The 17,176-nt window shown below is 38.9% G+C and overlaps 1 protein-coding gene across 4 annotated transcripts in view; it reads right to left on the bottom strand.

Annotated features, from left to right (window-relative positions):
• The window catches only part of LOC141904983 (phospholipid-transporting ATPase VD-like), a 117,188-nt gene that overhangs the window by 71,428 nt on the left and 28,584 nt on the right, over nt 1–17,176 (bottom strand). For 3 of the 4 annotated variants that reach the window (XM_074793651.1, XM_074793652.1, XM_074793654.1), the window contains exons 3-5: nt 14,726–14,930; nt 10,127–10,209; nt 2,427–2,533 (exon numbers count right to left, since the gene is read on the bottom strand). In XM_074793651.1, the coding sequence (XP_074649752.1) occupies nt 2,427–2,533; nt 10,127–10,209; nt 14,726–14,930 (395 nt within the window). Of the gene's footprint in view, nt 1–2,426; nt 2,534–10,126; nt 10,210–14,725; nt 14,931–17,176 lie in introns of those variants that run through there. The other variant, XM_074793653.1, reaches the window with a different exon arrangement.

Here is a 17,176-nt window from a genome sequence, read left to right as displayed (position 1 = left end):
TTGGTCGTTCACTGTCTATGTTTATGTTCATACTTAAATGCACTTGTCATTAAGGGGCTGTTCAAAAATTACGAAACACATTTTTGGGGAAATTTAGATACCCCCTCCCCCTTTGTAACAGCTTGTAACAAATGTTGTCACACCCCCCTAAATATCATGTAACAAAATGAAATACCCCCTCCCCCATATAGGCCTAATTATTCATTTAGACCATTATGACATTCGGTAGGCCTAGACGTATCGGCCCAACTCCGCACGGTTGCGCCACCGCGCGGGATTTACGCGAAGCAGCAGAACACAAACACGGCCACTCTCTCAATTTTCAATGATAGAAATCGTGTGTGCATTTCAATTATTTCGGCTGTTAGGGTTTTAAGGCACAATATAAGTTGATGATGTGATATGGCGATGTTAATTTATGATAATTCCGCAGTGAAGCTAGTCACGAACGGTGCCGATTGAGTGTACAGCTGCCAAAAACACTGAAATGTGCGTAGTTGCGTAACGATTTGCAGTGAATTGCAGACGAAACATGAAGCCTTAACGGCCGTTTAAAAAAAAATTATACCAATCGCAATTGTAAAATAAAAGTGAGATAGAACCTAAGTTAAAATTCTGGCCATTTCTAAAATGTTATTAATTATTATTACTAATTTTTAGTCAGTGCGGAACGTTTACTTTTCCAACAATAATGAGGGGTGGTAGGTAGTCATGCAATTCAAGTCATCATTTATTACACGTTACTTCCGTGTTGTTAAAAATCTCGTGAGTCCTGGACTAAACCCCAATGAACAATGTTATCTGTGTGCTGGCCACAAATGCACACTGATCACACTACACTACCCATTACACACTCCAGTACCCACAGTTTTCATATATCCATCCAAATATTTAGTGACTTTCTTCCTGGGTAACACTCTAGCAGTAAATATTGCACCACTTATTGATTTTTAGATGTTTGTTGTATGAGAAAATTTTTCCAACCATACGCAATATTGATTTTTCTAGTGTTTTACAATCTTTACAAAAGTTCGATAAAGTTCAGCAAATGTTTCAAGCATATTCTATAGTTCAAAGGGTATTATGAAGAATTTCATCCTTCTGAGATTTCCATGTATTTTGTTATGTAACAGATGTCCTGACACCCCCTCCTCCTGTAACAAAATGTGTCAGACCCCCCACCCCCTGACGCGTCACGTAATTTTTCAACAGCCCCCTAAGTAGTTGAGTCCCAAAAGGGGCCCCTATCTATAAACTTTATACGTATCACTCAAGGCAAGCGTACTGTGCCTGAATTAGAACAATGACTGCTTTAATTGAGCACGTAGGCTATGCTTTGTTGAATGAATTGAAGCGCACGACCGCAGATTCTAAATATAGATTTCCCGCGCAACGCTATTACATGTATATATATTATTGATCTGTACAGTGGGTCTAGACAACAACGATGTTTCGCAATGATGTTGTAAAAAAGATTTCAGAGATCGTAGCACCGGTTTTATAAGACGCTTCTACAGTCTGTTCTTAAAGTGTGCTACAATCTAACTCTCAACTTTTCCCCAAGACCCTAACCCTGCGATCATTTTCTCAACGGATCTACATCAATCTCAAGAATAATAAATATGGACCTCCAACCGCAGAAATCCGTGGAGGATTTTCGTCCCTGAATGATTTTTTACCCTCGATCTGTGAGGGAGGGGTCTACTGGGTGGGGTCATTTGGGGGTCTAGTGCAGAAAGACCGTTCAGAAAGTCAGAATACTCACAATTCTGTGTTAGATTAGTAGGTATTCATAAATAAAGACACTGTAAATCACTATATCCATCTCTTCAGCCTTTATTACGCTTCTAATTACAGTCTAGATGTTGAATTTTCATGAAAACCCCAAAAATATCAAGTCTACAGGGCGTTTTAGTGGTCAAAATTCTTCAAAACGAGAAACTACTTATGCATTTTGGATACTCGAGTAACGGCAGTTGCCGTGCGTTATGAACTATGATTCAATTTGCAGCGTGGCGTGCGAGACATAAAATTCTAACTTTTAATGTGGGAGAAGTTAGACTGTCAAGTTAAGGGTTAAGCATATGAATGATTATCGATTGGCCAGACCCATGACATAGACTCGCTAACGCGAGACAAAAATAGACGGAAACTGTTAAGCAATCTAGCTATCTCAACAAACTTCCCTGACCTTTCCCTAATTTTTACCTTTTTTTACAAAATTCCCTGATTACTATCTATCTTTTCCCAAATTTCTAGGTGAGTGGCCACCTTGATAATTCAAGCACTGCTTATTGCAATCTTCCAAAAAACAAATGATGTAACCCCATTTTTGGGCTAAAAACTAACCAGCCTTAGCTCTGATGGGGTTCTAAATTTTTTTTTAATATGGGGAGCAATTCCTAGAAGTCGGATTGCATACATACCTGCGTATATTACAATGCCTTCTACATAATCGGTATTTCGTAAAACACATCCCCTTAAAATGAGATTAGTTTTGCTGAGAGCAACTTGTGAACCGTTACGGGAAGTTCTACGAATAAAGAATACAGACAAAATACATTAGATAATAAGACTATCAACAGATCTGGGGTGTTCGTTGGAGGGTGGCACAAAACACCCTCAGTCTGTAAAAGGTCTACTTTTTTTTACTAAATTTACAACATCGTGCTGTCTCCATGTCAGCATGGAAGAGGCAATTTCTATTGATCAATGGCAGTTTTATTGTTTGATAGAAAATTTCTCGATCAAAGATTTGAAGGTGGAGACACCCTGTAGATTCACATAGACCATAATTGATCGATCTCTGTAATCAGTTTTTACGTGCTGTATACTATCTAATTCATACAGATAAAAACAGGTTTGAAAGAAATGACCTTCTTACAATTGTAACCAATTCATGATACAAAAGCTGGGGAATTTGGGTCCCATTTTTCTGGCTTGGGCAGAGGGCATAAACTTAAGTAGGTGCCATGTTCAATTGTAATACAATCAATTCAGAATTACAAGCATAGTTGCAATATTGTAGTATTGAGCTATTAAACAAATTCCAATTGGTTTTATGATATATGATACACAGAAAATGATCCTCAATAACCAAATATTCATGGAAACAAGATTTCAGTTATTAAAGACTGGGCAACCGAATGAACCATATAATCTCAAGGGGTCAAATAGAATTATAAACATAACAGAATGTATTTCCGTAATGGTGAGATGAGAAGATACACAATATCCGTGTAAGATGATAACGAGAGAAATCCCACAATGAGTTCTGCCAAAACACAGAGAACGTTTTGGCTATTAGCCATAGACTATGAGCCATCATCGGGCATACAGAGAACAGGAGAATATTATTACTAGATATTCAAACAAGACCAAAACAATAGCAACAGAGTGAGTGATTAAAATGTTGAAAAGGGGAATAGATTAAATTAATGATATAACAGCTGGAAAACAATAATAAAGTAAGCAAAGGCAAACTAGGGTCAATATAGATTGAAACAATTTGAAAACAAAAGACACAAATGATGATGGCTAACAGTTTTAAGCCGAAATGTTGCGAAAATATATATACTCTTCTATTAAAGTTTCTCATTTTGGCTGAATCTATTGTGGGATTTCTCTCGTTTCCGAAATGGTGTTGAGATAGATGATTCAAACTGGAAGAGGAATTTAAACCACAAAATAAAGCTTGAATTCCTGGTGTCGCAGAAATGTGTTACCCAACCCTCAAGGTTACTAATTCATTAACTAAAATTTCAATTATCATTGTTTTGGGGGTAGGTTAACTTGAGAATGAAATGTTGAAATGTAAAAATAAGTCATGCATGTCGGAGCGCTAGCATGTTTTTGAATGGCCATTAAAATGGTGTTGAACCAAAATTTTGGATTGTTCCATTGTGAACGTCTTTTGATAAATGACCAGTAGCCTGATGGTGTAATATTTGATGCCAAGGATCAATAAAGATTTATTCTATTCTATTCTATTCCAGTCACTGCATATTCAGTCAAACAAGAATCAAGGATAGGCTGATGAGTAATGTTCAAACAACAATGTTACAATATCAAATATATAGTAATGTTACAATATCAAATGAAAGTTTTTTTCGGACTAACATTATTCCCTTCAATACATTCCCTGTAAAAACATACATAGCCAACGATACCTTGGCCACAACAACGCCAGAAATAACAACTTTGAGAACCCGTTTAGGGGTGCCCTCAATGGGAGATTCACCATCTTTTTACACTGGCATCGGTTTGAGCAAGACTACTTGAATTTTTGGTCAGAAAATCGGTTGATTTTATCAGTTGTTAAACGCCCATCTGGTTGTTATATATGATTAACAGTCACTGATCAAGACAGATAAGTGGAAGATCGTTGTAATTTATCACGATCGGTCGGTATGGGGATCTAATCCATAGAATTAGAATTTGGTTCACATTCGCTCTCCTCTCCGGTTGAATACATTCGTTGTTGATTCGGTCTGTATCTTAAAGTCCTTCCAGTTATCGTTCAATACTATAATAAATAATATATTTTATCTTCAGTACTATATTCTTCTCTCATGAGTAGTTATTCTGTGTATTTTGTCATCAATAATTACATACATATATCCTCCCTCGGGGGAAACTGTTTTGTATTTTTTCAGAATATGGTGGACAGTGGTTTTTCCACCCTCAAGGGGCAAAAACGCTGTTCTGGTGTGAGTTGAAAGAGGTTTTTCGGGCAGTGGGATTTGTACCTCACATGCCAGAAATGGACAGCCTTACACGGAGCTCCGTGTTCTACGGCTCAGATGTGTGCAATTACGAGTGGGACGAAGCGACCTGGAAACGGGCCGATAAGTCTCGCTATTACGCTTCTCAGAAAGAGAAGTCCAGTAGTGCAGAAAATACGTCAATGGTTCTCCAAGCATTCTTGCTCCCCCGGCCCTCGATCGGCCGGTCACGCAGGTTTCCGTCGCCCCAGTATCGACAGGCCGGGTGGTCTTCGAAAAGTTCTAATGCCTTAACTTTTAACCAGAAATGGGCAGGAAGTTTTCTGCCAAGAGTAAAGGTCCAAAGAAGGGCAAGCCCTTCCTGAAGCAAACTAGTCAAAAACAATGAAGGTTCTGTACCAGTGGGGCATGCCTAAGAAGCTGCGCTTCCCGCTGATACGAGATCTTTGGTGATTCCTGGCCGACACGAACCATCTCGGCTGGGTACCGGATTCAGTTTCGAAAGAAACCTCCCTAAGGAGGTCCCCTCCAGACATGCAACCCAAGAAAGGTCAGGAGCAGCACATTGCCCCAGCGATCCAGAAGTTAATCGAAAAAGGAGCCCTGCATCGCCTTTGGGGTTGGTATTCCAGGATCTTCACTGTTCCAAAAGCGTCCAGCGGCCTTCAGACGGTGATATACCTCTCTCTCCTTAACAAGCTTCTCGACTGCCGAAAATTCAAAATTATGACCCCCAAAGACGTCATTCAAGGCCAATGGTCACTACATCAGCAGGCGGCCAAAAAGGTGAGATCCTAATCAGGGTGCCGACCTTGAATCTTTTCGCCACGGGGTTCAACTCCCTGTGTCTGGCGCTTGTGTATCCCTCCCCGGTTAACCAGGCATGGGCAGTCGATGTGTCAGCTCAAGACTGGGAGGATCTATATGCGTACCCATTCCCTCTCATCGGCCAGGCGCTCTCCTGGTTGGAACAAGCAACTGCCAAGGCGGCTCCTGGCTGTCCAACCCAGTCGTGGTTCACCATTCTGCTTGAGCTCTTGTGCGACAGCCCCAGGGTTCTCCATGTGTTTCCATCGCTCCTGTCGGCAGGCTCGTTTCAAGCAACACCTCAATCTCCATTGGCTCAATCTTCACGCGTGGCCGCTGTCCAGCATAGTCTCCAGAGTAAAGGTTTTTCGAGACGACCCTCGACAGGTCTTGTTTACGACTCCAAGTGGGACCTCTTCCGTAATTGGTGCAGTGGGAGAAAGGTAGATCCTCGCTCTCCCTCTGAAGCGGATTAAGCAGATTTTTTCCTTTTTCCTTTTAAAGGGAAGAGTCAAGTCTGTAGAGTGAAAGGCTTTAGGTATGGTCTGCGATCTCCCACACCCATCAGTCAGTGCGCCTTCCGTCAGTCATGGCAGATCCTCGTATTTCACAGCTGATTGCGGGATTTTCCATTTCTCGTCCAAGGGTGATCCGGGATCTTCCCCCATGGGATTTGACTGTCGTCTTGAAGTATCAAAAAAATCCGTTGATATCCATACGAGCCTTAGCTTCTCTGTCGTTTTCACATCTGACAAAGAAGACCTGTGTTTTTACTGTGTTTAGCCATGGCGGCATCCAGGTCAGAGCTCCTTGACCTGTTTGTTTTGCCTTGTCCAGGATTGTCATTCCTGGCGAAAAACCAAAACCATCCCCTGCGGGCAGGGAGTGGAGAATTGTGGCGCTGACTCACAGAGTTTCCGGCGCTTGCCGAACTCGGCCTTTGAAGATGTTCCTGTCCCCGCTCCCAGCCCATTCGTAAGTCCAGGAAAAGACCTTTTCTCCCCGTCTCGGAGAGGTTGGAGTCTGATATTTCCAAGGACATGGTGGCTCGCAGGATGGACTCGCCTATCAAGGAAGCTCTCATCCAAGAAGGGGTGGCCGATTCCGCGAGAGTAGTGTCTCACCAGGTTCATTCTCTGGCAACCTCTTGTGAAGTATTAACTTGTCAAGTGCTGCGGTGTATGGCTATAGAGAGAGTTATATAAGGGAGTATGATTGAGGTTTGGGGGTTGGTTTTTGGTGTGTATACTGGGACAGGTACACACGTGTTCCAGGAGGTCCTGCTGGTCGGTTATATATATATATATATATATATGTACGTATGTACGTACGTACGCACGCACGCACACACACACACATATATATATATATATATATATATGTATTAAAGTAACCGTTGGTCGGTAATTCGTAGAATTGAAGAAAATTCCAATCGTGTAATGAACGGGTTTTTGGGACGCATTAAGTCCGTAAGTATTTGTAAAATAAATGTTTAGATACTAAGTATTTTTTATTCAATACACAACCTATGATTTATTGTGGTATATATTTTGCAGCTTTAGAGCAGGAATTGGATAATAGAATGTGTTTGAGATATTAAAGAAAGACAATTGTACATAGTGTAAATAAATTGTTCATGAAGTTGAAATTACGAATTAGTTTATTCGATGGATTGATGGCTCGACAGAAATTCATGACACCTCTTGGGGAGTTTTCTCTGGTGGTTTGTTGGACCGGGTTTGTAGGACAGCCTTTTGGTCCTCTACTTTTACCTTTTCGTCCTACTACTTCCGTGACATGTCAGGGCAGCTAGGCTCTTTAGCCAGGTCTCCCTGTTGAGCCGTCTAAAATTCCCTTCGTTCGCAGTTCGGGACCTTGCAGGTGGCTTTGCCGGCCTTCGGTATAAGTCCAGGGACTGCCAACACGTTGTAGTAATAGTGTTCATATGTTCAGTTTGTTCAATCATTTTATCTCAATTTATTTACTGGAGAAGGGAGCACATTTCCCATTCTCGGTTGCCCATTTGGCCATGTAATTTTGGTGTTCTGGATGATCTCTTCCTGCCGGCCGTGATGTTCACAACTATGGCCTGAGGACGTTGGTGTACCTATATATATTTCTAATTCTATTTTAGTATGTAGCTATACAACTTTGAGGCCAACCCACTTCCGGTTCTTTGGTATTCTGGCTATATATGTTTTTACAGGGAGCATATTGAAAGGAATATCACAATTATTAGTATTGAAATTTGTATTCCCAAAATACTTACCTGTAAAAACATACGGTTTATAGTCCATCCCACCATCCCCACTTGGCTTGTGCCTGGTTCCATAGCCTTGCGTAAAAAGATGGCGAATGTCCCGTTGAGAACGCCACTATACAGGTTCTCAAAGTCATTATTTCTGGCATTATTCCAGCCAAGCTAGCATTGCTTTGTATGTTTTTACAGGTTAGTATTTCGGGAATACAAATTTCAATACTAAAACCTAGAAAGAAACTTTAAAAGAGGACGTTCGTTTGTGAAACGCATGTAGACCCAGACACCTCCCACATTGATTGGAAAATTTTAACACCGGGTATTCAAGTGTCATCCTACTGCGTAATTCAAAAATTATTCTTTGGGATTCAAAAATCGAGCATGAATTCTGCCATAAGTTTTACATTTATTCAAAAAATTGAGTAGGAGGCCGGTGAAGGTTTTAATGTTTTAAGTTAGTTCTCATGAGACTGAATGCAAGTGGATTTAGGGGTTGGACTAGTCCTACCCTTCAGAATTTGAATGTGCCTGCCAAAAAGTATTTGAATAGATTTTCAAAGCAAAAATAAATTCAAATGGCATAAAATACCCCTTTTGGTCCTATATATTCGGAGGGCCAAAGGAACCCCACCAATGTTTGCCTTGCACTTAGATAACCATAAAATAAAAGTAGTCAGGAAGTATTAATGGCAAGAAAACTTGAGTAAAACACATTTATTAAACACATTTTATAACAGGATATGATCTGTAGTCAAATGTGTGTCTGCCAGATGATGTTTCTTCTAGGCTGTTTATATCCTAAAATTAAAAACAAAAACAAAAACAAAAACGACAATGGATATTTCAGTGCATGTCCCCGGGACAAAAATTATTTCAGAGTCTATAAAACGTGAATACTTGATTGTACAATCTAATGGCATAGCAGTTGGCTCCAGTTGAAAAATCATTGGACAAAAGAAAAAATCGAAATAGTTTTGGCGCCAAAAAATCTAATTTGTTGTCAGGTTTGCACACATGTGCACGAAGCACGTGGTTATATTATTGTTTACATCTTACGTCATCGGCAGATTGCAAGCCCCGCCCCACGTGTCAATCAAATGGCTTATAGGGCAAAATGTTAAAAGAACCCTACTAAAAAAACTATGCAGCGTAACAATCCGGGATTTTCGGTACAGAATCCGACGCCAAATACCTTTCTCTCAAAGGTTATTTGGTGTATATCGGATAAATATTGATTATGATATTCACTTCATAAAATTTGAAGTGGATTGCTTCTGATTAATGGCGGCTGTATTTAGTCACGTAGGTCAAACTCACAGCTTGTGCGTGTCGAGCGGACCATTGCGTAATTTTCAATGCTGCGAACGTCTCTAGATTCTCACAGGGCCTCTGTGCGCTCACAAGGAATTAAGTTAAGTCACCATATATGTTGACACTCACCTTTAAAGAGACTTCGTACGGTCCTCTAAAGTTAACATCCACGATACAACGATTTTAAAAATGGCACTCCTGTCAATCACTATACCCTCTACGCCATAAGCAACACGTGATGTGTGATGTCACTTAAAAGGCGTGAAGAGCCTTTTTCTAACTAACCAACTATTCTTAACCAAATTTAATCCCAACTTGAAGACACCATTTCTGATGCGGAATTTGAGGAAATCTCTAACTAACTAGCTTTAAAACGACCTTAAACGTATGTCAACCAAATCGGAAGTGCGTCATCAACCGGCAAACCGATCACATAAGGACGTTCGTCTAACGAACGTCCTAATTATGATTTTCTAATGACCGTTCTAAGTTCCATTCACCTCAAACTATGTTAGAGTTCAAGGGAACCATAATGAAATGGGATATCAATTTATGTTAGGCTACACTCATAACAGAAACCGCTTTGGATAATAGCCTGTAAGACACTGTTCAGCAACAATCTAATGTGTCTATAGCCAGGTGGGTACCTGTAATATCGAGTATTGTCTAGTATGTGTATTGCGCATAACACAAGTGTAACAACTCCACCAATATCCCTAATTCTAATTGGCACATTAGTGTAGCCAAACATAAATTTATATTGCATGTCATCATGGTAACCTGGAACTCTAATCATCATCAGTTTCAAACAATATCAAAAGTGTACCTGGTGTATAAGAAGACCTACATTTTTTGATATAATTCTTGTTTCAAGAACTCAACTTATACAACAGCGAATATAGTAGGCCTATATGAGGGTGAAGATTTATCTATATTACTTGCAACACACTGATGAAATCATATAGGACCAGGTGTGGTTTGAATCTTCATTGAAATAAAGCACTTATTGTGATTCAAATTTGCTTACATGGAGCCATTAAAATGGTATATTCGGGTGTTTGGAACCTCCACCTCTATCACTGATCGAAATTCCAGCGGGTTCAATACATGCTGTAATAGAAATACCGGAGAAGCATTTGCACGGATGTTTAGGATAGACAGAAAATAAATTGCCCATGGTTCACCTTGAAAACAGGAGCTCGTTTGCCAAGGGCATGATTCCTCTTGAAAGTTTTGAGCGTTCAAGTTCTATTCTATGTTGCATTTTATCTTTTTCAAAACATTATGTAGCAAAAAATTATATGTTTGTTAATGGTTTATGTCCAATATTTAGTAGGGTAGGTAGATAGGGATCGGTAGGTAGGTTCAGGGACACCATACCTACTGGGAGAGTGGTTTTAAATGCTCAACGATCTAACAATTTCAATATTCAATGCCCCCTGGTGAGCATATACACACACCAATGACCATGAAACTCACCACAATTATAAAAAATGTCACGAGCTACAATTTTGCAATTGATTATGATAGCAAAATATGCCAATGTACCAATATAATATGGAAAAACTAAGTTATTCTACCATTCATGGCGCCCTAGTGGCGAATTAATTTTTCACAAGAGGCCTGTGCATGCGCAGTAATGAAAACCACGGCTATTGGATGATCCCAATCTTGATTGTCAATTTAAAATGGCGGCTTCTTAAATAGTAGTTACTGTATCTACAGAGAGTCCAGAGCCTAAGGGTATAGGTCAACAGGGTACAAAGGGTCAAGTTAGGTTAAGAGTAGACTTTGGCTTAGGATTAGGGTTTTATTGGGAAAACAATAGGTACAAATGTAGATGTAATAAATGTAAATATAGAAATAAATTGCCCATGGGCAAAGTGTGGTTTACCTTGAAAGCTAGAGGTTGTTTGGAATATGGGCATTGCTTGAAAAATCTTTTTGATTTCGTGACTTCAAAGTTACACAAGTTTATACTGTATTTTATCTTTCTTAAAGAATCATTTTGTAGTCAAATAAGACCAAAGATATACATTTTTCAACGGTCCACGTCCAAAATTTTGTAGGGTACAGGTAGGCGCGGCAGGAAAATCATTTTACATTTTCAAAAAAAATATGTTTCACAATATGAAAAAATATTCAAATAAGGCCATCCCAAAATAATTGTCTGTTTGCCGTAACACCAACTCAACTTTTCAGGATCAGTCGGTAGGTAGGTAGAAATTTTTTTTTTGCAAAATTTTTGGGTTAAAAAAAGACAAATTTTTCATGTTTGGGCTTTTCTACATGGAAACAATATCGCAAAAAAATCATCTACGTTGTGCACGGGAAATTTGTCTAATAGCGTAGATTTGAAGAATTATTCTAAAATTATAACTTCGTCCAGAGCGTCATCTCTCTGTTAAAAATGAAACAGTACATTGAATATGTGCACGCTTTTACGTTACCAGCTTTAATATAGTCACTATGAGAATGAATGGCAGCTTATTGGAACACTGCCAGTTTCCTGGAAAACTTAAACTAGGCCACATGTCAAGGTATGTTTTCACACAATGCTCATACGTCGGCAGTGGGTCGGTCGGTCGGTCGGTCGGCGTTTTTTATCAAAAATAAAATTTATTTCAGTGAATCCCAGAAAAACGTTTTCACTCAATACCTTTGAAGTCGGGTCGGTCGGGTTACGGCAAAGAGACCATTATTTTGGGATGGCCTCAAATTCATATGATGTCACATATCAGAGGGTGGCTGAATATTGAGTCTTGGAAACCTCTTCCAATGTTGGCCGCGGAAGCTAAAATACCGGTACAGAAGAAATCGGCTATTAGATCGTTTTAAATCCTGGAATTTACCACTACAATATTCAGACCTCGACAGACCATATTCGTTTGCTGCTTAGTTACTACAAGTTATTACAATTTATTACAAATTCTATCGAACAGAAAACACAGCGCTCGTCTTCTGCTATGATTATTCAGCCTATTTTCATGTCAAACATGCACGCGTTACAGCATTGACGCCCCCCAATTGAGGTCATTGCAATATTATACGCGAGAGCTAAGAATTTTCCCGCCAAAAACAGTTTTTCGTAGAATTTTAATTCAGTTGACCACGTCACTGACGGAGGTTCGCCATGTCTTCAATCGCATCGATTATACGTCATTTAAGCCGAGAACCAATGAAACAAATGCTCACATAAAAAAACGTACCGCGATTTTACATGAATTGGCTCAGTGCCAACATCATATCGCTGACAAAGGTGAACCAAAAAGTTGCTTAGCCGGCATTCGAGCTTGCGTGCATGTTCGAATCCCATTTTTGAAATATCAACTTCCAATTTTCTAAGACGACTAAACACACTGAAAAACTAATGAATATGATTATTGCGAGATCTCACTGCTGAAAAGTGAACAATCTGCAATTCTGTTCAAAATCTTTTAAATCCTCCATGAAGACTATTACTGCTGTGAGTTTTTGACAGATATCCATGTTTTCGGCGTTTACTGTCATAAAACTAGACGTTTTTTTAAATTATCATTTTGGTTGACCTCAGAAGGGATTGGTAGGCCAGGCGTTCCTAACTTGGGTTTTATTTTCTTAAGATAATGATGGGCAATTCATTGATTGATTTTCAGTTCAGTCACTTACTCTGCTTGCATCATGCAGTGAATCCAACACTACTAAATCTAAAGAAAGTTGACAATTGTTATACAAAGAAATGCGATTCTTTCTCTCAAGTAGAGGCTCTTTTCATTCCATGCTAGACCACGTGGGTTTATCATTGTTATTGTTTACGTCTAGTGAAAGATATGATCTGCGCATGTGGTGGTCTCTTATGAAAAATAAATTTGCCCCCTGGTGACCATATGAAAAACCCAATGACCTTAAAACTTACCACAATCATAGAACATGTAGTGAGCTACAATTTTGCTATCGATTATGGTAACAAAATATGCCTAGGTACCAATATAATACCAAGTTATTCTACTATTCAATGCCCCTGGTGACCATATTCAAAGATTAATGACCTAGAACCACACCACAATCATAGAACATGTCATGAGCAACAACTTTGCAATTGATTATGGTTACAAAATATGCATAGGCACTGGTATAAATAGACAAATTGTATTTCATTCAATATATGACCCCCTGGCAGCAAGAACAAAGAATTGGGTGGTTCCAATTCCATGCGAGGAGAATTCATAGAATTCCCATCACCAATTTCAATGAAAAATGCCAAACCAGTAGGAAGCTACAGGACTCAGAATTCAGGCCAAAATGGGCAATTTTGGGCACAAAAAAGCTCACAGGATGGCCATCTTGAGTTTGATTGACTCAATTTTTGTCATGCTGATGGGCCCTTGGGTAATTCAAGTATATGTGAAAGATCAAGATAATTGATTGAAGAGTCTTTAGAATTTCCCTCAAAATAGAACAATAACCACACTCAAACGTGGTGAACGGATGATAAGATAAAAACCCACTATCTACAGATTAAAAGTATTTAAAAACAAGAAGTTATTTATTCGAACAATCTAAAATATATAGAATACACGACGCTTCGATCTCATCCTAAAGATCATTGTCAGGTGTGAGATATAGACAAAAAACAGGGGACAAAATCCTTTTAAAATTCTTTTAAACTGTAGATAGTGGGTTTTTATCTTATTTCCCTCAAAAACTTCAAAAATGTATAAAAAGTGCTAATTTCGGCGAACAAGAATGGCCGCCAGTCAGCCATTTTGATTCTGATGAGGCCAATTTTTGGGTTGAAGATGTAACTTGGGTAGGTACATGTTTAAACCAAATATGAAGACAATCCATAGATGCATCTTCAATCTTCAAAACTTCTCAAAATAACTAATTCAATCTACAGACAGACAAATGGACGGATGAAAAATGAATGAACGCAATAGCCCGCTAGGACTTAAGTCCCATGTGGGCTAAAAATTTTAAGAGAACGTCAATTTTTTCTTTTTAATCTTCATTTCTCTTAAATGGGAAAAACATTTTCTATCAACATTTTTCAGTGCATTCCAGACAATTAAGGAGGGACCAGAATCCTTCGGGCCTTGTGGTTGAGTGTGCCCAATCAGGCTGACTTATACAACTTTAAGCCAATTGATTTGAATCTTAATCATGTGATCAAAGGTTAGTTAATAATTCAACATCTATTAGCTGTTCTCCCAGCTTTTCTGTCACTCAGCGCTGTTACCTAGGCACCACATTTGATAGGTTTCATGAACTTAACTAATTTTCAATCACTAAAAAATTGCTTAGTGTTTTGCTGGTGAAATTCAAAAGAAATTTGCCAAACAAATCATGAGTGAACTCCACACTGAAAAAACAAGTGATCGGCAACAAAATTGCGTTTTGCTCAAGCTTCACAATTCTAAACAGATACGATTCATTACTGGATTTTGTAGCATCGTTAAAACTAATCAGATATGCAATATTTTCGAAACAGCACCAAAACGGAAATAGGATCACTATTGTGCTATCCTTTGCTATTGTGTGGTTTTTCAAATAGAATGGCCCAATCCACTTCACAATTCAGAAATGTTTGCTTTTGAGAAATATCTCATGCTATTCTTGCTATCCCCTAAACTAGATGAATACTCACCTTATGTTGCATGCCTGGTATGACTTCACGTTGTTTGAGATTATTTTCACCATCAATATTTGCCGTTTCGATATAGCAAATACCAGATGTGTCACTTGAATGTAGAACTAAAATATCGGCAGGAATTGTTTCATTACATGTTACATGTACTATATCACCAGCACATATATCCTTCCATTTTGTACTTTCGTACCGACCAGAACTCCTGCAGATAAACAATATTCAGACCATGAATTTTTGACATTGCAAATTGGCACAAGAGGTGAATTTCATCAAGGAAAATGAACTGCTGTCACACTTTCAGATTGTGAATATAAGTTCATTCTGAAGTCTAAAGTTTATTACTTTACTAACAAACAAATTTTGGCTCTTGGTAGAATACACGAGGGATTAGTTCTAGACATCAAACACTTAATGGCAAAATGGTAAGCAGAATTCTATAGAAACGCAGTCTTTTCAAACTCTGTCTGAATTGTTATGACTCTGGCTCATTGCTTAGGCTCTTGCTAACAATGGTAAACCAAAACTCGAAACAAGAGCCCCATGGGGTGTGACGCGGCAGCTTCAATTATACATGACCTGTCCATCAGTCAATTTCATATTTCAAATATGCTAGAAGGGCATATCTAGGAACGGATCTACAGATCAATGGACATTGAAAAGGGCAAGTTGTATCCAGACAAAACAAGGGTTTAAAAATATGAAATTTCAGAGCAATTTTATACAATTTCCAGGTACTGAGACATCTTATTAGTTGCTGGTGGAAAAAGTTCCCTGAAAAATATTGCCGGTATTTTCAAAACGGCATAGGAAAATATATTGCGACAGGAGCACGTGCGTGTCGTGTTCCCGTCTGAATCTGCCACAGAGGTCTTTATCAGATTATTTCCATGACATCGTTCGGAAAGATAGTAATTAGAAGTGATGGAAACACATCATGTTCAGGGGGTCCGTGCATTAATATTTAAGAAAGTAATCATGTTAATAGTTGAACCGAGTAAACTTTATGAAAATCTGTCAAATGAAACGATCTCAGCATTATACACACGTAATAATCACACACAGCTGCTTGACTCATCATGAATATAAAGGTGGTAGCATGTTTTCCCAATGACTCAAATAGAAATGCCCCGCACAGCATAAACCGCTGCTGCTGAATTTCATTTAGGTATAACATACACTGTGTATGGAATTAAAATGAGCCAATCAGCGCGTATTAAAGAATATTTAGCCCAGACGCGCTTGGTGGCGGAGCCTTTCTCTAACACACTTCACAGAGGTTCATACGCGAAGAAAATAGGCCGCCAAAATATTTCCTCTATCGACGATTTTTTTCACTTTCACATGCGGAACCTGGGCAATTTCACCTTCAATCATCAGGGTCGGGCCTACCCAACCACTGTTTGCTTCCAATGTGTCTGTTAGATGCGTGTTCTTTGATCATTGTCAACATGTATCACATTTACATTTACACATTTGACATGTACATGTTACAGGATAAAACCACCATGTTACAGAATAAAAACCGCTCGCAGTGAAAAGACTGCAATTTTTGCTGATTTTGAGAATTGCACAAACGCAGCTAATTAATCGATGTTATCGACTTGGGGCAAAACTTTTGTCGGAAAATTTAGAGGAACACTAGTTAAAGACGATAATGCGTGTTTGAAATGTAAATTTCTCTCAGCTGTTTTAACAGCAGCTTAGCAAAATTTCGCTGAGAGCATTTTATTTTAGTGCAAAGCCATTGCAATAGACAGGGGCTGTCGGCAGCTGAGCTGCCGCTAAAAAGTAGCTAGTCGCTGAAGACGACTGATGCCCCCACATCAGGTAAAAGGCCTGTATATAACCTGAACACACTCCAAGCATATGTAGACCCGTTTATGATTGAAAGCAGGATATGAGAAATACAAATAATTTCCTACAGGCAGAGTGGTTTACCTTTCTAGAAGGCCTACCTAGAAGAAAGTACAATTATACATGTATTCATTTCAAAAGCTTTAACTTGCGTGCTGTTAGTTTTGGTTTAAATATGACCAGAAAACTTTAAGGGCTCTGGGAACCATGACACCAAATTTGATATTGGCTGTGTTTTTGCAATTCTTTGTATTTAGCATAAAAATCCAGGAAGCCAATCAAACAGTTCCAAAATTCTCATTTTAGGCCTTCCAGCTCATTTTCCTCCTGATCATTGTGGCAATATTTTCCTAAAGGTTTAGATTTTGTTCAATGCTTTATCCAATCATTGCTGCAGTTTCAAACGGCATCTTGAAAGCAGAAAGATGATGAGACAGCAAATACTCATCAGAAGGTGCAAACCATAATTTATTGACTATCTTTTTGAAATTGCCATATCAAATCTTTTTAGAGCAAGAAAACGTTGAATATTTTATCATACGGGTTTCCCCTACAATTTTGTGGTCCCTGAAAAATGTCCAGCTCCAATATTAC

Source organism: Tubulanus polymorphus, chromosome 5 (assembly GCF_964204645.1).
Source record: "Tubulanus polymorphus chromosome 5, tnTubPoly1.2, whole genome shotgun sequence".
In the NCBI taxonomy this organism is placed as follows: domain Eukaryota; kingdom Metazoa; phylum Nemertea; class Palaeonemertea; order Tubulaniformes; family Tubulanidae; genus Tubulanus; species Tubulanus polymorphus.
The sequence above is the reverse complement of the archived record's forward strand: the minus strand, read 5'-3'. Positions and strand labels throughout refer to the sequence as shown.